The 27,896-nt window shown below is 52.3% G+C and overlaps 1 protein-coding gene across 4 annotated transcripts in view; it reads left to right on the forward strand.

Annotated features, from left to right (window-relative positions):
• Pax7 (paired box 7) overlaps positions 1 to 27,896 on the forward strand; it is a 98,768-nt gene that overhangs the window by 60,361 nt on the left and 10,511 nt on the right. For all 4 annotated transcript variants that reach the window (XM_052718288.1, XM_052718287.1, XM_052718290.1 and 1 more), the window contains one exon: positions 26,326 to 26,572. In XM_052718288.1, coding sequence (XP_052574248.1) covers positions 26,326 to 26,572 — 247 coding nt within the window. The remainder of the gene's footprint in view (positions 1 to 26,325; positions 26,573 to 27,896) is intronic.

Here is a 27,896-nt window from a genome sequence, read left to right on the forward strand (position 1 = left end):
TTGTGCCCTGAGTCCTTCTGGTGAGGTGCAGGGAAAGAGATGCCTGTCCAGGAACCTCATTTCTGATGGATCCTCTGGTTTAGACTTTGCTCCTGGCTGAGGTCAGTTACTTGGAAAATGACTTTAAAATAGCTCCTGAGAAACTAGGCATGGTGGTGCACACCTGTAATCACGCCCAGCACCTGGGAGGTAGGAGCAGGAGGATCAGAAATTCAAGGTCATCCTTAGCTCCATAATGAGCTCAAGGTCAGCCTTGGCTACAAGAGACACTGTGGGCAAGGGGAAGGGGGAGGCAGGCAGGTAGGCAGGCAGCCTTTGCAAGGAGACTCCCCTGGGTCCTCAGTACTGTCCATGGGTAAGATGGGCAGTTGCTTCCAGTCCTGGTTCTGGGAACAGCATGAAAGACCCACAGGACAAGCAAGATACCAGCCTGATGGAAGGGTCCCAATCTGATGGCAAAGCAGGACCCCTGACCTTAGGAGAAGCATGGCAGAAACACATTTCTTGTCTCAGGTGCCCTGGTATGATGGCCTCCCTTGTTGAGGTCCCAGGGGGATGCAGAGACAGAGATCAAGAGGCTATGCTGAGCTGCCAGACTTACCCACCCAGAACCAAAGCAAAGAGTCGGAAGCAAAGTTCTGCCACACAGGGGACCTGTGCTCACTCATGCCTCTTCAGGGCAGACTTGTGGGACCTGGGGGGAAAGTCATTCTCTGGTGTTCCTTTCTCATCCACCAGGTGGATGGACTTGGGAGTGAAAACTGAGGTCTGGGGAAGGCCTAGTGTGCCAAGACTCTTGCAAAGTCACACTCCAGACCTGGAGTCAAGGGCTCTTGCTGCTGTGTCACGGAAGGTGACAGGGCAGCAGCTCACACTCACTCTTCACACTTTCATTCACTGCCATCTTCTTTGTCCCTCTCCATATTTACAGTTCCCTCCAAAATAGGTGGGCCATCAGTCACGTGCCTGTGATCTCAGCAAACTAAGCCCTTTTGTCTTTTCTTCCTCTGGGCTCCTTCTTCCTTTTTCCTCCTATGCCTAGAGTAGTTAGACGGTGCCCTGATGGGCTGGGGTAGGGAATGTGGCTCAGAGGCAAAGTATTGCTGACCCTGCACTAGGCCCTGGACTTGACCTCTAGCAGTATAAATGTAAACAAATGAATAAATAGATCAATAATAATTACAGTGATTGTCAACACAAAGTTTAATGCTGAATGCAGGCCAGACATAGGAGCAGCAAACTGTGGTACCTCTTTCCATTCCTAGAATCATGGTAGTTGTCTTATGACCTCCATTCTGCAGATGGGAAGATTATGTCATCCAGTGCCATCCATCCATTCATCCATCTATTCATTCATCTACCCATCTACCTAGTCACCATCTATTCATCCATCCATCTACCTACCAACTCATCCATCCATCCATCCATCTTCCCTCAATCCTGCTTATCCATCCATCCATCCATCCATCCATCCATCAATCCATCCATCAACCAGCCACACATCTATCCATTCTCTCATTTATCTATATAGCCATCCATTCACCCACCCACCAAGTCCATTCATCTATTCATTCATCTGTCTACCAACCAATCCATCCTTCTGCCTATCTACTCATACACACATCCAGATATCTAAGCATCTACCCGTCTACCCACCCATCCATTTATCCTCTCATTCATTCATCCATCCTTCTATCCACCAACCTGCCCACTCATCCCCTATCCATCCACCCAACCAATCCACACATCCATCCATCCTACAGTTTATCCATATATCCATCTATCTACCTATCCATCCATCCACCCTTCCATTCTCCCTTCCTCCCATTTATTCATTTGCCATCCTATACCATCCATCCATCCATCCATCCATCCATCCATCCATCCATTCATCTATTCATCCATCTATCCATCCATCCATTCAATGTGCTGTTCCAGTCTCTCCAAGGTTCTAGAAAGCATCAGAGCTGAGATTGGAGCAGCTTGCCTGCAGAGTCCACCATGTTGTTGTGTTGTATCTGCCCCATGAGGTTGGTATGATGGTCCATATAAAAGAAGCTTTGTATGACGGTCCAAACAAGGAAGGTCCAAGGCCAGACCTTCACAAACAGCAGCATCCCCTTCTTCCTGAGACAGAGCTTCAGATCTGCAAGGTTATTGACAAATGTCATCTCCCAAGTGTCTCTCATGGTAGGTGCCCAGTTCTGCCCTCCATCATAGTCCAAGGCCTCCAGGGAAGACAGACCAGCAAGGTCAGACACTTAGCACTAGAATCCTGTAAACATCTGGCCTCTTTGAGGTCATTCAAGCTCCACAACACCCCTCCTCTTGGGGAGGCATTCTTTGAGAGGTTAAGAAATTCATAGAAGGCCTCAGGAGCCACTGAGCAGTGGAACTGGGGGTTCTGAGATTGACTTGACCTCTGAACCTCACCACTCCTGACCCTTAATAGGACAGGGACAAGGCAGTCAGCTGGCTCCTGGCACTGGGTTTCACCTGCACAGGAGACTTCCAGCCTCTTTCTCCTCTCACTTCCTCTTTGTCTCCACCCCTTTATTGGTGACATTGCATTTCTAATAAGCATTTAAAATGAGTCTTGCTGGACCAGGGATGAGGAAGGAGGAGGGAGTGAGAGACATGTAGTCAGGAAGACGGGGCGGTGTGGGGGGGATCATGGGGTGTTAAATAGCCCAGAATTTTTAAAAACCTGATGCAAATCATTGGTAGGAGAGAAAATTACGTGCAATTATGCCCTGATACTGGAAGGTCTGCCTAGCCCAGGCAACAAGATCTCATTAACAAGCAGAAAATAAGATTGAAATGGTGTGTAAAAGAGCTGAAAAATGAATTTGAATGCTGCGTTTGTCCACAATTACCCCCTCCTTCACACATATTTTATTGCAATTTTTTTATTATTCTTAATCCCTCCATTCCTCAAAGCAGATTGGGGACATCCTGGCATTACCGGGGCGTCGGGAGGAGGTGTAGAGGATCTTCCGCTCCCCTGAAAGGAGACCCTTTCTCTCCAACATCTTCCAAGGTTGGGATTTGGAGGGATCGGAATTCATTTCTCAGGCTTAGCAGGTTGTAGGGACACGGGGCTTTAACCCCAGCCAGAGTCCCCTCTACACCAGCTCCCGCCCTGCACTTCCTTTGCCTCCCTTCCTAGGTGACTCTCCTGCCATTCTGCCTTCCTTCTGCCTTTGTGGGGTCACTATGCACTCTTCTCAGGGAGCCTCCCACTTAGGCCCCACAAGTGGACTGTGGGCAGGGTCGGAAGAAACCTTAAGGCAGATACCAAGTTCTGATTCTGCTACTTGTTATGGTGCTGCGTGACCCTAGGGTAGCTTACGTAACCTCTCTGGGCTTCATTTGCCTCACCTGGAAGGAGGGACATTCTCCCAGCTTCTCAGAGGCACTGTGAGGACTAAATGGAGATTTGAGCAAAGTTCCTGGTACACAGTAGGTGCTCGGTAAATGTGCTTCTCTGCATCCTCTCGTCCTTCATGCCTTCCCCCTTCCTTGCCTTCTCTCTCATCCCTTTTGGTTGGCTGGGAAATGGCTGTGCTGGTTTCTTCCTTAGAACAGTGTGGTGTGCTCAGCTGACCCAACCTGGACAGAGCAGTGCTGGGCTCCAGGCAGCACTCTTCTACAGAAAGCACAGAAAGCCGCCCACTGTGCTCCCCAGAAGGTGAGCTGAGAGGGGAAGGCTGGGGATGACTCAGACTCTGCATGGCTTCCCAGGGTCAGGGGACAGTCAATGGAGTCATTCCCACCCTCCCTTCCCTGCCCTGTTTCTCATCATGGCTGGTAGTGCCAGCGTAGGGTCAGGGGTCAGTTTTCAGATGGGACCAGGAGTCTGTGGCTGGATTTTTTTGGTTTTGTGTTTTTGTTTTGTTTTGTTTTTTTGTTTTTTGGGTTTTTTTGGATCCAAAGACCAATATCATTTTTTTTTTCAGCATCTGCCCTCCTCAACTGGCTTTACTCATACCCAGTAATAGCCCATCTCTTAGAGATGCAGGCCACATCTGCCAGCCCCAAGTTAAAGCCAGATGGGGCAGCAGCTGGGGGATATGTCACCATCACTCTGCTCTCCAGGGGTCCCTCACACTCCAAGCATCCTCCCATCTCCACTGGCATTCTTGGCTGGCCAGCTCTGGCAAGGAATTAGCCACTGCAGAGGTATGAGCCCACGGTCTTGGTAGCCAGCTTTAGTCCGGGCCTGGATATGCTGAGCCTCCCTCTCAGGGGTCCAGACCCTGCTGGTGCCTGCTATCCAGCCCTTCTGTCTTTGTCCGAGGTCACCCAGCTCCGTGGAAAAGCTGAGTTATTTCCCACTGGCTCCTGTTCCTGACACAGACACCTGCTTTCATCCATCAGAGGCCACGGCTCTGGTCCCCGGGGAGAGACTGGGCAGCCGCCTCCAGTGAAAACAGAGCCCTGTTTATGTCTCTGCTTCTGCCCTTTATCCTGGGTGGAGGGAACAAGGGGGGGCCAAGGGTGGGAACTGCTTCCCTAAAACAGAATGGGAAGCCTCTAGGTAGCTAGCTGAGGAGTGGGTACCGTGCCTGTGGTGATCAGGGTGAATGGCCTGTGGCCTGGCTTTCAGGGTAACACTGGAGACTTTAATGATTGAAAGGACGATGGCTGGGTCTACTGGTCCTTTTTCAGAATGAGACCCTGAGAGCTGCAGCTTAGTCTGCTATAGAAATAACGACATCTATCTGAGTGTCCACATCCACCCTGGGAAAAGTGTGGCCAGAGCCAGGAGGGACAAGAGTTTACGTGGGGCTCCACATCTCCAGGGGCTGAGGGAGCTCCGTGTTACTCAGCACACTCTTCGCTTGGTGACACACATCATTCTCGGCATCTGGAACATAGTAGGTCACCAGCAATTGCTGGCCAACCCCAGACCTTCAGGCTTTGACGAGGCATAGCTCAGATTGGCTTCCAGGGGTGGGGGTATTTGGAAGCAGCTGCTCATCTGGTCTGCACTTGAATTCTTCATGATGCCTGTCAAGTTCACTGGGCACAGTACATGGGGAGGCTTGGAAAGAAGGGATGTGAGGTCATGTGCTCCAGCAAGGTGCATTTTGGGGAGAACAACACCTCCTCCTCTCCTCACCACGACTGCGCCCCCCCCCGCCTCCTCCCCCCACCGCCACACACACCCTATTGGAGAATTGATTGTGGACAATTCCGAGGGGTTTCTGGCTCGGCAGGAAGAGACGGGGAGATATGTAAGACAGAAGGGCTGTAACAAGCAATGATTGTGACAGCCAGTCACAGAGATGTAGTGTGGGCTCGGTGACATGGTCTGCAGATCAGAGTTTCCATTCCAGCTCCTCTCTCTACTGTGTGACCACAAACAACCTACATGAGCTTTCTGAGCCTCCCTCTCCTCATCCACACCGCTCATCTACAGCCTTAGACTTAAATGAGGGGCTGGGGGTTCAGGTCAGTGGCCAGAGTGTCTGCCTAGCATCCAGGAAGCTGAGATCCATCCACAGCACTAGATAAACCAGGCGTGGTAGTGCACACCTGTGATCCCTTTACTCAGGAGGTAGAGGCAGGAGAATCAGAGGTTCAAGTTCAGCTTAAGCTCCACATCAAATTCAAGGCCAGCCTAGGACACATGAGACCGTATCTAAAGAAAGACAAGAAGAAAGAAATGGTTCATGGGAAAGAGCCCTTGCCATACCTTCCGGGTACAAGGCAAGAACCTAGTAACCGGGTTCTTTCTGCTTCTCCCACTCCTATTGTGGAGAAGCCAGGCTAGGCCCAGCCCGCTGCAGACCCAGGCAGCTGCTGGTTGGAAAAACTGAGAGATGTGAGCTCTCTCCCAGCTCTATCTCAGACTCATCATGGCATCTGATGAGATGTGTCTTTGCTATGGGCCTCAGTTTCCTACCTCGTGCCATGAAGGAGGTGGGCCAGCTGCTACCAAGGCATCTTCCTGTTTACTTCCCAGGACCCTGGCTTGGGCTGCTGAGCTTCCTGGAAGGTCAAGGGTTTGGCCTTCTGGAACTACTTGGCTTGGTGGGGAAAAATGCAAATGGCTGATCTCTCCTCCTTTTTGAGTAATGCAGGGGCTCAGGGAGAGACAGTCCCGGGTAGATAGGGGAAGAGAAAATGAGGTAAGTTAACCATTAATATAGCAGGCAGACTGGGAGCCTTGAGACCTGTCCCCGGGCTCCCTGGAGGAAGCCACAAGGACCCCAGGGAGGAGAGGTGGGAGTCACATTGAAGGTCTCCAAAAGGCCACACTCTTCCTGCTTCCTGTCCCTGCAACTGCTGCCCCTGTGTTATAAGATCCCCTTCCCCATCCTCTCCTGGAACCCAGCCCCATTTACTCTTTCAGACTTCTCCTCCTGAGCAATGTTCCTTTGCCTCCTCCTACTGGGCTAGCCGTACTTCCTCAGGCTTTTTATCAATTTTTATCAGCATATGGAAAGTGCTCGCATTGTTAGACAAGTGCTTTTAAATAGTAATAATGATGATTACATTTTTTTTTGAGTGCTCACCCCAGGCCAGATGTGTGCTGAGCCCAGTATGTGGGTCACTTCATTCCATCTTTAAAACATCCCCTCGGAGGAGGCCCTGGAATCATTTCTGCATCACAAGTGGAGGCGGGTAGGGGCATGGAGCAGTTTAAGCAATGGGTCTAAAAAGTTAACACAGGGCAAAGCCTGGACCTAAATCTAGCTGGCCTGGCCCCAGACATACTGCTCTTCCCCGGGGCATGTCATAAGGATAGGTGAGACTTTAAAAAAAAATGTACATTGATTTATTTTTATTTATTGTATGCATGTGTGCTTGCATGCATGGTAGGTGCACCCCAGCGTGCATATGCATATGGAAATCAGAGGACAATTTGAGGGACTCAGTTTTCTGGGTCCTAGGGAATCAAGCTCAGGCTGTGAGGCTTGGTGCAAGTTCTGTTACCCTCCGAGCCACATCTCTCACCCTCTGGTAAGACCTTGTAAAGCCCCCAGTGGGACTCTTTGAGCTTAGTTGGTCACAGACCCCTCTAGAGGAAAATACCAGAGGTTGAAGACAGGAAAACAGAGGCCAGAGGCTGGCGAGCAGAGGGCAGACAAGTGCTGGCCTTGGGGGGGTATCTGTCACACCACACCTGCGTGATCCCAGGCAGCCTTTCTCCTGCCTCAACATCTCCCCATGTAAAGGGAGTGTAAGGAGGAATGAATGGGTTTGCAGATATGGCGCCCAAACTGCACCTGCACAGCCTATGTGGCTGGCTGCAAAAAGGAGCTGTGTGCTTTGTTAGGGACCACAGTGGGCCCAAGGTCACAAGGGGACAGTGTAGGTCTCAGCTAAACCTCCTGCTTCCGAATCCCTTTCCTGCACCTCTCGCTAGCTCCTGGTCTCCGTCTTGTTCCCTTCGCTCCTGGCTCCTCTCTAACCAAGGGTCCCCGCTAACCACTCTGGCTCTCTCCAGCTGGGACACTTCCTTTAGCACCCTTTTCATTTGGCACAGGTGTTTGACCACCCACAGAGTTCTGCTAAAGCAAAGGCAAGAGCCTGGGAGACTCTTGCTTGGCATGAAGCTTCTGGGAATAGCTAGGTCTAGGCTGCTTCTCCTGGTGTTGTTGGAGACCCTTGGAAGGGCACGCCGGACTGTGATCTCATTCCTGTGTACCCTGGCTGTGGGTCACTCACACCAGGGATCCTCTCTGTCTGCTCTTTCCAGGGAGGATGGGCAGCCTTTCCCTTCCTCTTCCCACAATTCCCTCACCTGAGGTCCCAGCCCAGAATTTTCTCAGGCACACAGCTGTTGGGAAGTGCATCTTTGGTTTCTGTCCATTCCTCTCCTGTCCCCATCCTTCCCACGTCTCTGGCCCCACTGTCTCTTGAGCCATTGGCCCCACCCCCGACATCCTCTTGGACCCTGTCTCACCCTTCTGCATACCTGCACACAGGTGCAGGCCCCTCTCCTCCAGGGCATCCCCCACTCCTTGGTTCAGACCCTCTTCCTTCCTCCCTCCCTCTTTCCCAGCTATTTCAGCCCCCACCCCCATTGTCCTGCCCTAATCTCTCTCGGTTTTCTCTCCACCTCTCCTTTCCCTGGCTCCACCGAGGGCCTCTTCTTCCTCATCTTCAGTCCCTCCTCCACCCCTTCCACGACTCTTCATCTCTCTGGTCAGCTCATCCAACCTATGGTGCTTGCGGCTGAGCTGGGTGCAGGGTCCCCAGGCCTTGTGTGGGGGTGGGGAGCAGGGGGACCGGGATGGGGACACGGACGGGGGCGGGGCGGGCAGCTGACACCCCTCCCTCTCTGCTGCTGCTTCGGCTGTGCTGCCGCGCCTTTGATCCATGGCCTGAGGCCGCCTGACAGTGGAAAATGCAGGGAGACAAAACCACTCAGTCAAAGTGATTCCCAACAACTGTCTCCCCGAGATAAGGACTCACTGGGCTCTGGCAGCCTGCTTAATTCCTGCTGCCCGGCCTGGGATCCCGTGCAGCAGCGAGCCGACTGCCAGCCCAAGCAGCTCTGAGAACCAGCCTGGTCCTGGGACCCAGGATGGGGTGTAGCCCTGGGTACCGACATCAGTGGGGGAAACCCAGGACAAGGGGTTGTGCATCCGGTGATCTGGCAGGCTAGCCCCCCTTCTCTTGGCAATTTTGGGGAATCCTCCTTCTTCCATCCACACCAAGGCATTTGCCTCCTTCCCTGGAACATTCCTGAGGACTCCTCTTGGTCCTCAGCTCTTCTACCCTCCACATTCCCTAGCCCCTCTTGTTCCTGTGCTCGCAGTATTAGCTTTCTGGATAGTTCTCTCAGTAGAGCAGGGTCCAGGCTGTCTGGTGGCCTATATCCCCAGTACAAAGCTTTACACCCAGCAGGGTCCCAATTAATGCTTAGTGCTAGGGACAGAAAGTGAGCCAGCCTTGCTTGGGCCCTGCCTCCAAGAAACAGCAAGAAGCCAGCACTGAGGCAGAAGCCTTCAGGGAGAGAGAGAGAGAGAGAGATGCCCAAGATAAAGCAGGGTGTGGTCTGTGGGTCCTAGACACCCCAACCCAGGGACCTTCTTTGTGTGACAGACAGGTCTCTAGGAGGCTGGGCTTGGCTCTCTGTCCCTGGCAATAGGGTTCAGCATGGAGACCAGGAGGTAAGATTCTGTATGGTAAAGTCTGGAGGACCCCCACTGATGGGAACTTTCAGGAACCCCCATGACGGACCCCTTCCCTCCATGGTGTGTGGCACAGAGAGCTTTTGTGTGTGCATGGTGGCAGAAGCAGGGGTCAAAGGAACTGGATTCAGCTCCGGAGTCCTGAAAGCCGGGGATGGAAGGGGAAATTAGGAGAACTAGTGAGAACCCATGGGTGCTGGGATGATACAAGCAGAGCAGGTCCTTCACAGGCCAGAGACATAAGATCAGTACCAGATCAGGGTTTTCCTGAGCTGGGCACCAAAAGGGTCTGGGGTGTCTGCTAAAACTCAAGCTCCTAATTTGGTCCACGACAACCACGAAGGGTATGCAGTAGGCCTAGAAACCTGGCTTTAAAGACAGCACCAACTGAGGCAACCCATTGGCAGCCTGGCACCTCAGAGCACTGGATTAACATTGGCAATCTTACCCAGTATGGCTGGAGACCCTGTCAAAGGCCTCCCTGGTTTCAGCATGCTTGGGTGCCCCGTGCACCCCAACAGTATCAGCATGTCAACCCCCTTTTCTTTATGATATGACTCTGGAACAAAGTATGGTGGTACAAGCCAGCAGCCCCATTGCATGGGAGGCAGAGGCAGGGGACCTGTCATGAGTATGAGGCAAGCCTGGGCTGCACAGCAAGACCCTCCCCCAGGACAGGGAGATGGCTCAGCTGGTTAAGCGCTTACTGCACAAAGCATGAGGACCCAAGTTCAGTCCCCAGCACCCACCAAAAAATCTGGGTGAAGTGGTGCACACCTGTCACCCCAGTGCAGGGAAACAGACAGAGAAAGACCCCTCAGGCTCTCTGGACACCTGGTCTTAGCCAGAACGGCAAGCACAGGTTAAGTGAGAAAACTTGGCTCAAAACATAAAGTTAGTGAAAAGTGATTAAAGAAGACACTTGAGGGGGCTGCAGAGATGACTCAGTGGTTAAGAGCACTGGCTGCTCTCCCAGAGGACCTGGGTTCAGTTCCCAGCAACCACATGACAGCTCACAGCAGTCTCTAACTCCAGGATCTGATGCCCTCTGTCCTCTGTGGGCACTGCAGGCATACAGACACACCCATGCACATAAAATCAAGATAAATAAGTATTACTTTAAAGAAGAAGACACTTGATATCCACTTATCCAGCTCTGGTCTTCATATGTATATCCAGGCATGTGAATGCACACCTGCACACATACAAATGTACACACACACACACACACACACACACACACACACACACACCACTCCCTCCAAAATGGAAAAACAGAATAGACTGTTGGGAACTGCCCTAAAACTTTGCCCCTGACCTCTCAGAGCTGGGAGACACCCCGGAATAGCCTCTGTATTACTTGGCACCTAGAGAGGCCCCAAACCTTGGCTGCCAGAGGGACCTGTTCTTAGACGTCTCTGAGCCGTCTGTTTCTACTGCAGAGCCAGGGTGACATCTTGACAGAGCCCAGTAAGTCACAAATCCAAAACAGAGGCAGAGGCAGCCTTGTGGGTGAGACAATAGTGACCAAGGGGACAGGAGACCCACCCTGCCCTCTTTCTGTCCTCTCATCCTGCAGTGGCTCAGACCTCAGCTCCCCAGGCCCAGAGGTCTGCCAAGTGGAGCTGGCCTGAGGCCAAATGAACAAGACCCTCTCATCAGACCAGGGCTGTCTGACCAGAGGCATCAGAGGATTAAGGTCCCATGAGGGCCCTGGCAAGTGTCTTATCAAAAAGGGGACATGTCCAGGCTGAAATTGAGACGTGGTGCCCAGGGGCAGAAGTTCCTGATCCTTACCCAAAGGGCTCCCTTTCCCTTCCAGTCACAGACATGCTCTCCCTGCCTGAAACTCCAGCATCTTTCCCTGAGCTCCCTGGGGGCTCATCCCACTCCCAGCCAACTTCATCCTCTCTCGAGGTCTCTGGGGTAAAATAGCTGCCGCCATCGGGGTTTTGTTCTGTTTTGAGCCACTGAGAAGTAGGTCTGATATGATTACTGCACATAGTGGCTGAAGTAATGGTCTACTTGGTTTTCGCCGTGCTGGGCATGGAACTCAGCGCCTTGTAGGTAGGTGCTGTACGAGTGTGCTTCCGCTGGACTACGTCCCAAGCCTTGTTTCGTTTTTTGTTTTTGTGTTTGTTTGTTTGTTAGAGACAGTCTTTTACCCTGTAGCCTAGGCTGGCCTGGAACTCACTGTGTAGATCAGGCTGGCCTCAAAATGGCTGGGTTTACAGGTATGTGATTTCACACCCAGCTTGACAGAAACGTGTTTGTCCCCAGTGGCGGTCTGATGGTGACTGAGCACAGAGGACCTGTAGTCAGCCTGTCCATTCTGCTGACTCAGATGTGAAATCCAAGGTCAGCATGCCAGGACAATGTCAGAATCCAAAACCCAGATCTACTCTGGGGCAGATGTCCTACCCTCCATGGGCCACCCCAGTAGGAGGGACACACTGATTGTCACCTTTGCTGCTTGGATCTAGGCTGTTCTTGAGAAGGTCTCCAGGGATACTGTGCCCTGAGGGTGTGAGCAGTGCTGGCCAGGTGGTCTGTAAGAGCTGTGCTGACCATTAGCTGGACCAGGCTCGACCAAGAGGCCTATGGGTGAGGGGCGGGGTACGGACGGAGGGGAATAAAGAAGGAAAAGAACCTATGTATGGACAGATGGACCAGAGAGCTGCACTGTGAGATACTGGGAAGAGAAGGAAGCGGGGTCTGAAGTGATATACAGAATCATGGAAAGAAGAGAGGGGCGGGGAGAGAGAGGACAGACTAAGAGCAGAGGGAGGAATTGGGGCTCAGTGACAGGGGCAGAGGCGGGGAGAGAGGTGGAGGGGAGGCAAGGGCGCTGTGGCCAAGTCTGACGGAGGGTCAGAACCCTCCCTCAGTGAGGCAGAGATCAGGAGTCTGGGTGGACGGGCCCAGAGCATGGGGGCAGATGCAGGAGGGGTCAGAGGGCTCCTGTGAGGAGAGGACCCAGCATTACTCTGTAGCCAGAGGAGCACAAATCGGAATTCCAGCCGCACCAGCACCCAGCTGTGCAGCCTTGGGCTACCCTGTCCACCGATCAGCAGCAACACAGGCCCATTTTGTAGCCCAGTGGGGTGACCTGCTAGAGCTAGCATTGGCACATTCTCCCTGGGCAGGGACCTTTTTCAGAGTTGCCAGGCCTGAACCCCAGAAGTTCTGGCTTCCCAGCATGGCAGTGGTGGTCCGCAAACTCCCAGAGCCCGAGGTGAGAAGCCCTGCCCCTGGCCAAGTGTTTTCCTTTAGTTCCAGATGCCACCCTGACAGGTGCTTTCTGTGATTAATGTCACCATCCCCTAGCCCTGGGACCAGCTTCTCTTCCCCAAGCCATGGCTGGCTGTGGGTGGGCAGCACACAATCCTGCCTGGCCTTTTAATCTTCTCCTGGTCTCTCCCTTCCCTACATGCCCCCAATGGACATGGGGTACAGACTCGGACTCCTTCAGGAATATGGGAGGGAGACTGTTTTCAGATCACACCCAGAACCTTGAGAACTCGTGGTCTCTGCACAGAATGGCAATAGAGGGAACCCTACCTCGCTGGAAGGACAGCCAAGGTTAGGGGATCTTGGCCAATTTAGGAGGTTGTCGTCAAGATTTGGGGACCACAGTTAGAGTTAAAAGCTGATCATGACAAATCAGAGAACAGTCTTTGAGTGAGAAGCAGTGCTCACCAGCTGTGTGATCGTAAGCAGCTGACTTGACCTCTCTGTACTGCCAACGTCCTAGGTACTCTGAGGATTAGATGTATACCTGGTATGGGTCAGCGGTCAGAAGACAATAATTTCAGTTATGTATGGCTATATTTAGAAGGGTAGCCAACTCCAGGGTCATGGAGTGGGGGCTCAGATTGGAGCTGGGGATATTATTATAGCACTCTGGCTCCTCCCCCGTGTCCCCCTTTCCCGTATAACCATATAAACTGAGCCATCAGCATCCCCATCCCAGCCAGTGAGCCCCTATCTCTAGCCGCATCTCTCCCGCCCCGGGATGGGAGCAGACAACATCTCAGTGCCGTCCCCAGCTTCTTGTTTGTTTGCTATGGAGTCCTCCATGCCGTGGGCACGTTTTTTTGCTAATTTTGTAGCTGCCTTTATCAAACGGGGATTCACAGGCGCCTTAGCCTTGATAAGTGGATTAGTCTCTGCGCTAAACAAGGAGGTGCGAGGCGTGGGGGCTGTGCCACAGAGGATGTTTGTTTCCGGAAGAATGGAGACTGCGTTCTCTGCCCTGTGCGGGGTATCTGAGGCGCTGGAAGGGCCATCTGCGTGCCTTGTCTCAGTTTAGAACTTGCTGCAAAGCAACCAGGGAGCCAAGGGGAGGGATTGGGAGTTGGGGGGGTGGAGAGGGGACTCTGGATTCTTTCCAGGCACATGATCCACCTGGGCTCACCATGTGAGTATGGGAGCACCTGCCTGGGTGGAATTCTCCTGTGGCTGTCCCCTCCTTCCCTCCCCTCCAGCCTCTACTTTCTGTCTTTTCAGCCTTTCCATTGTGACTTGGCTGGGGATTCAGGCTCAGCTCTTGCCGACTTCCCCAATCCAATTGAACAAAACCACAGCAACAAATTTGCAGGCCCTGGAACTCTGGAAGCAAGAGACTCTAGAATGTTCCCTGGAACTTCCTTAGCATTAGTGATCTATTTGGGGCCCATGGAGCATCTTCCAGTCACCTCAGATTGTAGTTGAGAGTGCTTCTCCTTGAGGCCCTGAGTGTTCCCTGTAAAATGTGTGTTAGCTCTTCACTGTTGGAGCCATGAGACATTAGTTAGCATCACGTCAAGTTGACCCTTGGTCTCCAGGAAGTTCCACCATGTTTAGCTTGTGACTTTGCATGGCTCGTGATGGCCTACTAGGTGTTGAGTCTTCGAGGGGAAGCAAAGATGTCTGGGTGACCAAGACAAGTCACAGACATAGACAGGGAGTCGGGGGAAGGCTCTGGACCAGGCACAGTTCTTTAGAGGTCAAGGCAGGAGGCAGCCAGATAGGTGGACTGGGTAGAGGTCAGAGGGGTCCCTGCGGAAGCATGGAGATGCAATAAGACACAGGAAGGAAGAAGGCAAAAGGGGTGCTCGCTCAGATAAACCATGAAGGCTGGTTGAGAAAGTGGGGTGGGAGACCCCAACGGCTCCTTTCCCTTGGCCCTTCTTGGTGTAAGTGGTTGGGGTGACCAGATCTCCACTCTGTGCTGGCTGAGGAGCGTGGGAGCAGAGGTGCTGAGAGAGAAAGAAACGGATGGAGCGGAGCGCCACAGGCCCTCAGCTGGTCCTTAGCCGCTCAGTCTCCCAAGCTGCCTCCAGCTGAGTGTGATTTTGCTATTTATTTACATGTAATTATTGCTATGAGGTGCAGATATTAACGCTGTCAAGAGCAATTTGCTCTGACATTTTTCACTCCCTCAGTGCCCCCGCCACTCTTGATGGGGCCCAGGGCTCCCCCTGCTTAGCCACTGCGCGCTCGGTGGCCCGGCCCAGAACCACCCAGCCGGCAAGGAGCTGCTTCGTCAGAGAGTTCACCGGGCTCTTCTGCAAGCCCATTAAGCTTTGAAATTGAATTTGGTCTGGGAGAGGGTGGTTGCTCCCCACCCTGCTCCAGTTCCACCAGCCAGGCTGGCTCAGGGCCTCCCTGCCCTGCCTTCCATAGACAAAATTGGTGGGCAAAGGCTGACTTGCTGAGGGCGTGGGCCGAGGCTTTGAGGATGGCAGAATATAGCAGGGAGGATGATAAGGACCTTAACGGCCATTGTCAGAGAGCAGGATGCACATGGCCTCGGCCTCACTGATACAGCCTAAGATGAATGTGGCCACTTATTCTCTACCTCACCATCTGGTCAACCAACAAGAATGGGTGGGGGCTGGGGCCATAGGGAAGTTGTAAGGCATTAGAGGGAAAGGAACTGACCTGAGTTGACCCTCAGAACCCAAATAAAAAGCCTGCCATGGTGGTGAACACCTGTAATCTAAGTGCAGAGACAGGAGGCCCAGGTTAGCTCCAGGTCAGTGAGAGACCCTGCCTCAAAAAACATGATGGAGGGCCACAGATGAAGAACATGTAAGGTTGTCATCTGGCCTCCCCACCCATGTGTATCAGTGCATATGTGTGCGCACACACACACACACACACACACACAGAGAGAGAGAGAGAGAGAGAGAGAGAGAGAGAGAGAGAGAGAGAGAGAGAGAGAGAGAGAAGAAAAAACAATGCTAAGTAGCCCTGGGGACAGGTGGCTGTACCCATGTCACAAGGGAAGTTTGCTTGATAGCGAGTGAGGTCACTGTAGAGTAGGAACAGGATCTGGGCTGGCCCCACAGTGAGTCCCTCCAGGAGATATTAGGAATGGGATTGGCTTTCAGTTTATACCTTATGGGTTCCAATCCCAGCCCCAAAAGTGACCGAGCATATTAATCTGGGTAAACTAGTTTGCTTCCTGGAGCCTCGGTTTCCTTGTCTTTAAAATGAAACCTCTGTATTGTTGGGTTTTTTTTTCCTTTTTATTAAAAAAAGATTTACTTGAGTGTGTGTGTGAGTGTGTGTGTGTGTGTGTGTGTGTGTGTGTGTGTGTGTGTGTTGTTGTTGTGTACATGCAGGTGTGTGTAGGCACCATGGAAGCCAGAGGGCACCTGGAGTTAGACTTACAGGTGGTTCTGAGCCACCTCATGTAGGTGCTGGGGACCGGGACAGTAAGTGCTGTCAACCTCTGAGCTGTCGCTCCAACCCCTAGACAGCTGCTTTTCATTAGGCCCAACTTCACTAGGTCAAGGCCATGGGGTGGATGCTGGCTCATCCTTGAGCTGACCAGGAGGTGTCCAGAGAAAGTTTCATGAAGCATCCCAGCAGCCTGCTCATTCGAAGACATCTGGTGGGTGGAGGGACGCCCCGGTTCAGAAGGATGGAAGGGTGTGTCCCTGAGCCAGTAGTGCCTTTCTGATTGGTGGGAAGGAGTGGCTGCCCACACGTAGTAGGTGGGAAGGAGTGGCTTCCTGCACACAGTAGGTTTATAGCAATGTGGGCCTGTCAGTGTCAGGGACAAAATGGAAGAAGGAACTGAGACCCATGGGTCCTTTTACCCTGCTGTGGGGAACTGGCACTCTGGGTAAGCAGTAGGCCTGAGCCATCATGGCTGTGGGTCCCTAACACACTGTGATGCATGCCAGCTTGTCTGCCCAGATACTAATGAGGCCTCACTGCCACCACCCAGTCCCTGCCACCGCCAATCTACACTCTCCTCTCTGACAATTATGAAGGGGACCCCTCCACACACAGACCGGGGGAACTGAGGCCCCCTCCTGCTTCCCTCCCCTTCACCCCTCTGCCTCCTCCTCCCCCTCAGCTTGGCCAATTAGGCCCCTGACACCTGGAGCCGCTGACAAACTGTTTCTGTCACTTGCTCTCTGTCTTTCATTAGGGCAGCAGAGGCGGGGGGAGCGGGAGAGGGAGGGGACCTTTCATGCTTAGTAAGGCCGGCTACATTAATTACAAAACGGCCATTTGCCGCGTGAAACTCTGCTAATTAAATTTATGCAATCATTATCTTTAAATAGTCATATCTTTCCCAGCGATCGGCTGGTCCCTTCCTTCCCAACCCCTCCGCCACAGCTCTTAGCAGTCAGTCGCTCTAATCCCCTGGCCGTGTTTATCCAGCTATCAGAGATCTCACCCCCCCTCTGCCCACCCCCAACCCACATGGACACCTCCAACCTTGGCCAGCCTAAGGAGCTGCCCAGGGAGGGATGGCTAAAACCTCTGCCATGTTTCTAGATATCTGGAGAGTGGCACTTTGTCAACCAAATACTGGATGTGTTTTTTGTTTTTTTTTTTTTTTGTTTTTTTTTTTTTTTTTTTTTTTTTTTTGTGTGTGTGTGTGTGTGTGTGTGTGTGTGTGTGTGTGTGTGTGTGTTCATATATATGCAAGAGGTCATTCTGTCCACAACTCCTGTCCTGCTTCCCTGGCTCTGTGAGCTGGGGAGGGGTCCCTTGAGAATCTTCAGGACTGGGGGACATAAGCATGCCACTAGACCTGGCCTTTTTGATTTTCATTTAAAAAAAGCCAGATATGTGCCAGGCCTGGACTAGAGAGAAAAAGATCCAGTCCTTGGTTCCCTTCTAAACTTGCTCATTTAGCATATGTTTATTGGACACCTACTGTGTGCCAGGCACTCAGTCTGTCCCCAGGCAGCTCCTGCCCATCCTGGGCTGTCCTGGATGGCCACAATAGAATGTGTAAATGTTGAAGAGGTGTTTGTGTGCATAGGGATCTGCGGGTGTGTGGGTGAGTTTGCCATGTGCCCAGCAGCACTCAGGATTAGTATCAGCCTGAGCCGGGGAAGAGTATGGGGCCGCAGGAAAGCTGAGGGCTGCCTCTGTGAGGTGAGGCTCCAGCCTCTCCCTGCTGAGCCTTCTCCTGTCCCTTCTGATTCCAGGAGGGCCTTCCAAAGTCTCACCTGGATCCCTTCTGATGCTAGCTCCCAGAGGGCCTTTCCCCTTCCTCTTCACTCCAGGAGACCTTACCTGCAACTTTTACCTTGCATACATACACCAAACTCACAGGCATACTCACATGCGTGCACAAACAATATATCCATGTACACAGAGATAAATAGTGCCATGTACACAAATGTACACAGACACAAAAAGATTCTCCTGGGAATGTATAATACTCCCCTGTACACACACAATACTGAATACAATAGTCCTTTGCGTACACACATGTACACCTGATGCTCATGCGTACACACACACACAGTTAACAGCTATGCAAACATGCACTCAGTATTTCCGTACACATGTACCTACTCACATAGCCCACACACACACAATTTTCACACTCATGTCCATATGCAGACAAAGTCCTCTGTATGACAATTCCATGTATACACACATACACACAATAATCATGCATATACATATCTAACAGCCACGTGCACTTTGCACTCCCACGCACACATGTGACCCGTACACAGCCCATACACACGGAGTACACACCGTACTGAGCTGCTGAGCTGTCTGGTAGAGCATACCTCAGCACAGGGACAGACCAGAGCACAGCGCTGAAGCCAGGGCTCAGGGTCTCACTATTATTTGCCCCTTAGGTGACTCCTGGAAGCCCCTGAGCCTGAGTTTCCGTAGGGCAACTGACTCAGAGTAGGTGGTGGACTTGACAGGGACAGGCTCTGGGAACCAGAGGGGACGGCTGTACTTCAGCAAATGAAGAATTTCACTGGAGGCTGGAGGGATGCAGGCCTGGGGGCTTCCCTGTGAAGTGGGGGATGGGGTGCAGCCCTACAGAGCAATCGCTGGCGAAGGGGCGGGGCCCGGGAGACCTGGGAGAAATCTTGTTTGGAAGTTCCGAGTCAGCACCCGAAGCCCATTACTGCTGTCCACAGGGGGCGGTGGGGGGGGGCATAGATCCTCTTAGCAGAGAATTGAGAGGCGGGAGAGGGGAGCAGTGGTAGCTGGCTGCCTGGGTGGGGGATTTCTCGCTTGCACTAATCCCAGCTGGAGACAGGCAGGGGACCAGCAGGGGGAAATGCCTGTGTGTGTGTGTGTGTGTGTGTGTGTGTGTGTGTGTGTGTGTGTGTGTGTGGTGTGTTGGGATTGGAGGAGGGTGATATAGATGCATAGGTCTGCACAGGGGAGCTAGAGAATGTTGAGGTGTGAGGCTGTGGTGTGTGGGAGTAAGTGTGGGTCAGTTTGCCACTGTGGGGTTTGTGGATGACTTGTGACCTAACGTGTATGCACATATGTGTGTGTATGTGTGTGCATGTTTGTATGTGTGCATATATATATACATGTATGTGTGCATTTGTGTGTGTGTGTGTGTGTGTGTGTGTGTGTGTGTGTGTGTGTGTATTGTGTGTACCCCATGTCTTTGCCCAAGAGGCCCTGGCTGTGTTTTGAGGCTACCTGTACAGGATCTGCAGTGATGATTTATAGGCATTTGGTACCTATTGGAGTCACCTGGGGATACTGAAAATATTCCCAGTATCCAGGCAGGTGACACCAGTGAACAGCTAAGTGGAAGGAACAGAGATTGGACCACAGTTCTGCTCCGCTTCCCTCCTCAGTCCACCCTGATGGAGTGCGCCTGGAGCCAGGGCTATCCCCAGCTAATCCCAGTCTGGGTTAGCCCCTGGTCCTTCAAGACATTTTTGTGTAGCTCCAACAAACCCTGCCTCTCATCCTTGGCAATGGAACAGGCTGTCACTGTATGTGCCCACTTTGGCCTGGCCACTTTCAGAAGTCACAGTGATGTGTGTTAGCAAGAGGGTGAGCCAAGGATGGAGCTGGACGCAAGGCTGGAGGACCAGTCTTTTGAGTGCTACATCGGAGAGTCCTTTATGACCAAAACACAGTCTGAGGATGGGAGTGGGGGTGGGTGGACCCTTTACCAAAATGTGTGTGTAGAGATAAAAAGGGTGTTCTTGATGGGAAAGAAGGAAAAACTGTTTGGGGACCAGAGGAAGGTTGCTCCATCTGTGTGGCTGTATGTGCCCGTACCAAAGTGTGAGTTTCCCCGCAGTCCAAGACTGGGAAACCTCATAGACTTGCCCCAAATCCTCCCAGCCACCTCCTCTCTGGTGGTGAGCACCATCATGCCTGAGGGGGTGTGGCTTGCTGAAATGTCCTCTGCCTGCTCCCTTTTGGAGACTGCAGCCAACTCCTAGGTAGGACTGACCGGCCCAGAGCTTCTGGAGGAAGTTTGGTGACAGAGAGGAAAAGGACACATTCGCCCAGGTGGCTGGAGAAGAGTCCCCTATGTCTACTCTCTTAGGTCCATTTCCATCTGAGGGGATCCCAGGGCCCCTCCTTACTCCTCCCTTGTAACCCAGGTTTTGGCAGAATCCAGCAGGGAGGGAGGACAGGCTGGCCCGATGTAGGCGCATCCTCACTGCGCCTTCCTCTGCACGCCAACCCTCCCGGCATCTTCAGTGTTATCCCCACCACAGAGAGAAGACAAAGGCCTCGCAGGTTAAAGAACTTCAGCAGGGGTGGCGGTGGGAGACGGTGTGAGGGTCGGGTGGGGGCAGAGTGGGGTCAGCGACTTGGTCTTGAGCACTTGAACTAAAGGAACTGTTCCCAAAGCCAGGTGTGGGAATACCCGCTTGCGATTCAGGATTATATTTTTAGTTACACAAGGAGTTTCGGAGCAGCCTTGGACTATATGAGACTGGATCTGGTAGGAGAGTTGAGTGTTTGAGGCCAGCCTGGGCTACAGTGAGACACTAGCTGAAAAAGCAAACACCTTCCAGGCTCAAGGAGGCTCCCAAGGAGGCTCCCCGGCTTTTCTGCCTCCAGCTGGCCTAGGGCCCTTGGCAAAAGTGCTGTAGTTCTCGGGGCCTCAGAGAAGGAAGTCTCCAACCTGCAGCTTTGACCTAACAGTAACCCTCCCATTCCCTTCTCAGTCCCAGGCCCTCTCCCTCTCCCCACCGCCCAGAGCCTGCCACACAGCTCTGGTTTAGCTATGGCACCTCTAATTTCAGCTCCGCTCCCCAAGCCATGTTGGGTTATCACAGAGGGTACAGAGCTCCAAGCTCGGGCTCTTCGGTCCCAGGCCCTCAGGCCAGCTCAAGCACGGAGGGAATTAATTACATTCTACCATCCCCTTTTAAAGTAGGGGAGTGCGTCGGGGCGTCCACAGAGGAGGGGCTGCCGAGCAGAGACTGTGGAAGGGGGGCCCACCCCTGAAAGCATCAGGCCTCTCCCCAGGGGCGGAAGGGGGTGGGTGAGGCTGGCCCCTTATTGATTTAGCCAGGTCTGGGCTGGGACTGATTTGGGGAAGGGGGTGGGGGTGGAGTGTTGGTGGGGGGTTGGTGAAGGGGGAAGAAAGGAAGAGAGAGGAAGGTAAGGCTGTCAGTCAGGCTGACGGACAGCCCCGAGATTTGCCTTCAGATAAAACCTTACAGATGTGGAGGTCAGTATTGATTTTGAGTTAGTAACGGTACCTTACCAAGAAGTAATACATTAGTGGGAGCAAGGTCACCGGGATAAAGCCAACCCCACCAGGGAGAGGCCTCAGCATTCCTGAGGGGGTGTACATTACCACATCAGACCAGTACTTCCTCAAGTTCAAAAGTGTGCGGGCCCAGACCTCCGCCAGGCCTCACTGTGGGCAAGATGCTTCCTGCTTCTGTGGCAGAGGGACTTCCGGCAGAGGTCCCCAGGGCTCTGTGCCATCAGTGCTGGGAAGACCCCGAAGCCTAGTGGGAAACACACCTGAGAGATCTGAGAGGCGCGGACCCTGGAGTGGCCACTGACCAGCTGTATGAAATCCAACAGGTCTTTCACTCCCTGGTGCCTCAGTTTCCCCACTTACAGATTAGGGGTAGAAAGCCCCTTTGCTTGAGAAGCCGCTGCAGTGACCTTGCACAGCCCTGGCTGAAGCCTCACCTCTATGGGTGCCACCCGGCTCTCTCAGGTTGTGCCCTGTCTGTTTGCTGGGAAGCAGCTCCCAGGCAGATGAAATGGAAACCGTTTGATCCACAGGCCTCCAGGGACTCAGAGTCACCATTCACACCTACCCCAGATGTGGATTTGATTTGATGTTCCAGGCCAAATCCCATTGAGCAAATCCCATTATGGGAAAAGCTCCCTGGGCCGAGCTGTCTGTTAACCGGCAGGGTCCAAGGCCTTCGGAGCCACTGGGCACCACACAAACCCCTTCCTACAAAGGGCTGCAGGAGGTCTCACAGCTCGCAGGTCTCCTTACTGTGCAGCCCTGGCTGATCTGGAACTCACTATGTAGACCAGGCTGGCCTCAAACTCACGGAGTTCCATATATCTCTGCCACCCAAGTGGTGCTCAGCTTAAAATATTTTTAAAACGGATTTCATTACTTTCCATTATAAAATGGCATGTACATATATACACATAAGTACACATATGTGCCTGCGTGAGAGGTTATGTGCAACATGTATGTGCAGGTGCCCGAGGAGACCAGAAGAGGGCGTCAAATCCCCTGAAACTATAGTTACAGGAGATTGTGAGCTGCCTGATGTGGGTTCTGAGAACCAAACTTGAGTCCTTTTCGAGAGTTGTTGGCCATCTCCGCAACCCCTCAGTGTTGACCTTCTAGCTGTTTCTTAAGCCTGCTAGGTGTGCTCCTACCCTGGGGCCTTTGGCCTTACAGATTCCCCTATCTGGAAAACTCTCTGCTGAGCACATCTTGCAATGACTCGTTCTTCTGGACCTGATGGATATCAACACTCCGGGCAGGTCTTCCCTGACCCAACTCCCACCCCTCCCCCCACTCTACCTCCCTTGCTCTGTCGCCCCAGGCCCTTCCGTGTTTCGTCCATAGTGGTCTCCAACAGTAGAAATTTGGCTTTTTATCTGTCTACGTATTGGTTGACGGCTCCCTTCATTAGACTGGCAGCTCCAAGAGGGAGTTGGGATTATTCTTTGGGATGTCCCAGTGATGGGCTTAGGGTCAGGTGCATAACAGATGCTCAATAAATATCATCAGAGCTCTCTGTGTGGATTCAGCAAGCCCTCTGAGCTCCATGTAGGCGGCAGACACACACATCACACACTGGAGCCACAAAGCAGTTGAGAACACGGACTTTGTGCCCATGGCAGCATTCCATGACACATTTGTTGAATAATAAACGAGGGCATGAATGCTGTCTGCTTCAGGGAATACAATATCGCAAGGTCGCAAAGGGGCCGGGAAACTGGACGAGCAGAGAAAGGTGTGGTCACAAGAAGCCCTTGCTGGGGCCCTTGGTAGTCTTGAGCAATGCAGTCAGGTCTGGCCACCATGTGTGTGGGTGTCTATCATAGAAAATGTGTGTGCATGGGGTCTGTGGAGTATCCCCTTCTCTCCCTACCCATCCTTCCCCTTTCTACCTTCCCCACATCTTTTCTGAGCTGGCCATCTTGGTAAAGGGCAGGACTAGAGTCGAGCTGGGTCCCAACCTCCTCCAGGATCCTGCCACCCTGATGCATGTTCATGAAGGGAAGGGGCCACTGAGTCTGTTCTTGAGGCCCAGGCTTCCTATCAGGGGTAGCGGGCTGTTTGTGCGAGACAAAATGAGTGACAGCGTCAACGTTTAGATGGGAAAATGGGGTCTTGATTAGGAGTCAACACAGAAACACAGCTGGGAAGAGTGGAGTCTCCCAGGACCAGTTCAGTTTTAGAGTCCTGAGTTCACCATGGAATCCCTGTACTGCCCCCAACAGCAGGTTTCCCAGGCTTGGGGACACCCATCTTGAAGATCTGAACACCACAGACCCAGCTCAGGGTTTGGCTGTCTTCACATCCCCCAAACCCAGTGCCCTGCTATTGATCCTGCCCTGACAGATGCCAGAGGCAGGGCCAGTCTGTGAGCTTTGCAGACAACTCTAAGTGGTCCAGGTGCATCCCTCCCTGCCTCATACCTCTCCTTCACACCTCCCCAAAGACACATAATATCTTCACCATCTTGGATGGGTCCACGGGGTTCCATCCAGCCTAAAAATCCCACCAGCAAAGTCTGTGGGCAACCTGCCATCCCCTGCCCTTGGCTCTGCTTAGGTCAGGTACCTACTTCACAAAGTCCGGACACTGAAGGAAGTATTCTGTTCCTCTTCCATTGGCTCATCAAGAAACAGATGACTACATAACCCTGGGGTGGTACCCTCCAAAGGGCTTGGATGGGTCAATTTGATCCTTGGGAATCCGTGGCAGGTGATCTGGGCCATAAACCAGGCCCTAGCCTGCTGGCTCCCTGACCAACTGTGAGGTCTGGTGGAGGCACAGTTCTCTGTGGACCTCATTGCTTTTGCCTGAGAAATGGGTTCTTAGCTCTGCCCTGCATGTCTCCATACATAGTGCTCTGGATTGGGGATGCCATGTGGGTGAATGATTAAGAAAAGGTGTGCAATGGGAGGGGCAGCTGAGGAGGCTTGTGAGGACAGAACCCCGTTTCCCCAGCTCTTAGGCAGGCTCAAGGCAGAGCATGTCCCAGCCAGAGCTCCCAGCACCCTCCCAGCCCCCTCTGACTCAGGCACCCTCACAATTCCTTTCCATGGGACTTCAGGGGTCATGGGATTTCTGGGCTCTCCACACCCCCTCAGTCACACAGCTGTTAAGTATGAGAGCTCTGCCTCTGTCCAGGGCTTGCAGAACCCATGTCTGCCCTTGACCTGTTCTCTTGCCTCAGATCCTGTGCAGGACAAGTCACTGGGGAGACAGATGTCCTCAGAAGGGTCTGGCTTCACCTTTCCTTGTGCTGGCGGCTAGCCTTATCCCTAGAGACAGGTGAAGAGGTCACAGTTCAGTTACAGGGTCAGCAGGAGCTGCCTCGTGTTCTGCCCAGAGCTGGGCACATGCCCAGCTGTGTTCTCCTGGCCCAGGGCCTCTTTCCCATAGGGTAGCATCCCCAGGAGGTCACCAGAGGCCTGGGCCCTGCAGTCAGGTCTGTGAGGCTCTGCTTATCTCCACATTTAACCCCTCTGGATCACCGTGCCCTCTCATTCTTTAGCATCATCCACCTGTATCACCTGTCCCTACTGTCCCTGGAATGCTCCATGCCAGGTCCCACCTTCTCCAGGAGTTTCTTTGGACCTCTGAGCAGTCTGGGTGCCCTCCATGGCTCTTACAGCCAAAGGTGTCTCTCTAAACCCCTCAATGCACTGTGCTTTGAGGGTCTTTGCTCATTGCCCGACCCTTTGCTTCCTCTCTCCTACTTCAGTGGGCAGGGGCTAGGACTCTCTGCTCTGAAGTTCCATGGCCTTCACCCTGGGGCACGAGACTAGACTTATTACCAATACCAACTGAATGTCTAAGTGAGCACCCCAGTGCTCCAACATCCATTCTTCAGGCTCAGTTCCTAGAACTCAGTCTGGGGGTCCTACTGCTGAGCCAGGCCAAGCAGGGTCATGAGACAGCAGGGATGCTGGTGAGATGTGTCAGTGGGTAAAAGGCACTGTCTGCCAAGCCTGGTGACCTGAGTTCAATCCCCAGGACCCACGTGGTGGAAGGAGAGAACTGGTTCCCTTGGGTTGTTTTCTGATCTCCACATGCATGCTATGACATGCATCCCCCCCACACACACACAAACACACATACTTACAAGTGAAAGCACATACTTGAAAGCACAGACTTTGTGCTTTGGTGTCACAGAGGCAGGAGCTCAAAGTCCAGAGAGGTCGAGAATGGTACCGTCTTAGCCCAACAACGGTGTGAGGGTCGTGAAGCCAGGAAGATCAGCCTCGCTTCAGTGTGTGTGAGGATAGGCATCCCAGTCAGGTGGGGGCATCCCAGTCCGATGGGGGCAGCCCAGTCATCTAATTAATGGAGGGAAAGTCCCCTGACTGGTGATAGAGACAACATCATCTGGTTAGGACACTTGGGAATGCACACATCAGTTCATTATTTACCCTTCAGCTGATAGCCCCATGGGGCCTTTTATCTAGTCAGTAAATTGATCTCTCGTGCATGTGTGCATTCGGTCAGTCAGTCAGTCTGTCCGTCCATCAAACATCTAGAGTGCCCTTTATCTAGTTAGTGTCCATTCACTTCCTCATTTATTCATTCATTCATTCATCCAATGGGTAGACGAACCCTGTGTAGTGAGTGCATTTGTTAGTTCATATATGTATACACCCATTCATTGATGCATTCATTCATTTCTTCACTCATGCCCTGTGTAGTTAGTTCATTTATTCGTGCATGCATCCACTGGTTCATTCACGCATTCACTGATAAGCTGGTAAGTTCAGTGTGCCTAGTTAATGTACTATCATTTATTCAGTCATTCAACGGACAGGCCCAGGGTGCCTCTTGTCTAGTAAGCACATTCATTAATCCATGCACTCATCCATCCATCATTCACTCACTCATTCAGCCAATAGATTCAGGATACCCTTATCTAGTGAATTTGCTCATGCATGCAATCATTCATTCATTCATTCAGCAGAAGGCAGAGGGTAATCCCTCAAACTAGGCCATAAGGGACAGAGGAGTGACAAAGGGCCTGCCTTGCTCCTGGAGCTCTTGACTGGGAACAGCCCTTTGGGCCCACATTTGGGCAGGGGAAACACTGGAGACCAGTACCCATTTCCTGCATAAAGTTGTGACACTGCTGAGGTCTGCCAGGGCCTCCAGGCCCGGTCCCTTTGTGATGGTGCCCTGGGGTCCAGCCTCTGGCACTGCCTATCTCTCCCACAGGTGATGAGCATCCTCAGCAACCCGAGTGCGGTACCTCCACAGCCGCAGGCCGACTTCTCCATCTCCCCGCTACACGGAGGCCTGGACTCTGCTTCCTCCATCTCTGCCAGCTGCAGCCAGCGGGCCGACTCCATCAAGCCAGGAGACAGCTTGCCCACGTCCCAGTCTTACTGCCCACCCACCTACAGCACCACTGGCTATAGTGTGGACCCTGTGGCTGGCTACCAGTATGGCCAGTACGGCCAAAGTGAGTGTCCCCTCATTGCCCATCTCCAGTGGGCTGGCTTATTCCTGGGCAAGGTGGTGGCCAGGGTGGAGGGTGTCTCTTGCTTTGAAAAATTTTAAAATTATCTTATTACTTTATGTGTATGAGTGTTTTGCTTGTCTGTCTGTGTACCATGTGCATCCAGTGCTGAAGTGGCCAGAAGAGGGTGTCTGATCCCCTGGAACTGGAGTTACAGATATTTGTAAGCCACTCTATGGATGCTGGGAACTGAGCCCAGGTCCTAGCAAGAGCAGCTAGTGCTCTTAACCACTGAGCCATCTCTCAGGCCCTCTTTTAAAATTTAAAATAAGCCAGGTGGTGGTGGTACACTTCTTTAATCCCAGCACTTGGTGGGCAGAGACAGATGGATCTCTGTGAGTTCAAGGCCAACCTGGTCTACAAAGCAAGTTCCAGGACAGCCAGGACTGTTACACAAAGAAACCCTGTTTCAAAAACAAATAACAACAAAAACAAAACCAATTTTTAAAATTGTGGTGTGTGTGTGTGTGTGTGTGTGTGTGTGTGTGTGTGTGCTGCATGTGAGTGGAGGCATGGACTTCCACCTGAGTGGAGGTCAGGGGACGAGTTTTGGGGATTGTTTCTCTTTCCACCTCTACATGGGTTGTGTTTTTACCCTTTGAGTCACTGCATTGGCCCAGACGTCCCTTTCACAGGTGGGAAAACAGAGGCCCTTAAAGAAAGCAGAGGTAACCTAAGATGTTCTCAGCTGCCCATCCAACCCGACTCACCTCTTGGTGGCTCACTCCCGCTTCTGTCCCAGGAGCCACAAACGCCCCTGCATTTTCTGAAGGCCAAACTTTTAAGTGTAAGAAGAAAGGAGCAGAATCATTTTTATTAACATTTTATTTAACCCAATATACTCAGAGTAGGTCACTGCTTCACACAGTCCACACACAATTACCCAGGGAACAGTTTATATTCTTTTGTTCAGACTCTGGTTTTGAAACTCAGTGGCTTGTGTTGCTATCCTTTGTTGGTACTGGGGTTCGAACCCAGGACCTTGCCCAAGCTAGAGAAGAGCACTACCACAGAGCTACATCCTCAGTCCTCTATTTACTTCTTACTTTGAGACAAGGTCTCACTAAGATGTCCACACTGGCCTGAACTCACTCTGCAGCCCCGATGGGACTTGAGTTTGCTGTCCTTCATCAACACTTAAAGTTCATGAAGGTGCTGTTGGGGACGCAGTACTGCACACCCAAGTCCTTCTAAATAGACTGGTAAGATTTTCAACCGGGAAACAATTAAACTGAAGATCAGCTTTTAAAATTGGAATGGCACAAAA

Source organism: Peromyscus californicus, unplaced genomic scaffold, assembly GCF_007827085.1.
Source record: "Peromyscus californicus insignis strain IS unplaced genomic scaffold, ASM782708v3 Scaffold_5__1_contigs__length_169319896, whole genome shotgun sequence".
NCBI classification, from domain to species: domain Eukaryota; kingdom Metazoa; phylum Chordata; class Mammalia; order Rodentia; family Cricetidae; genus Peromyscus; species Peromyscus californicus.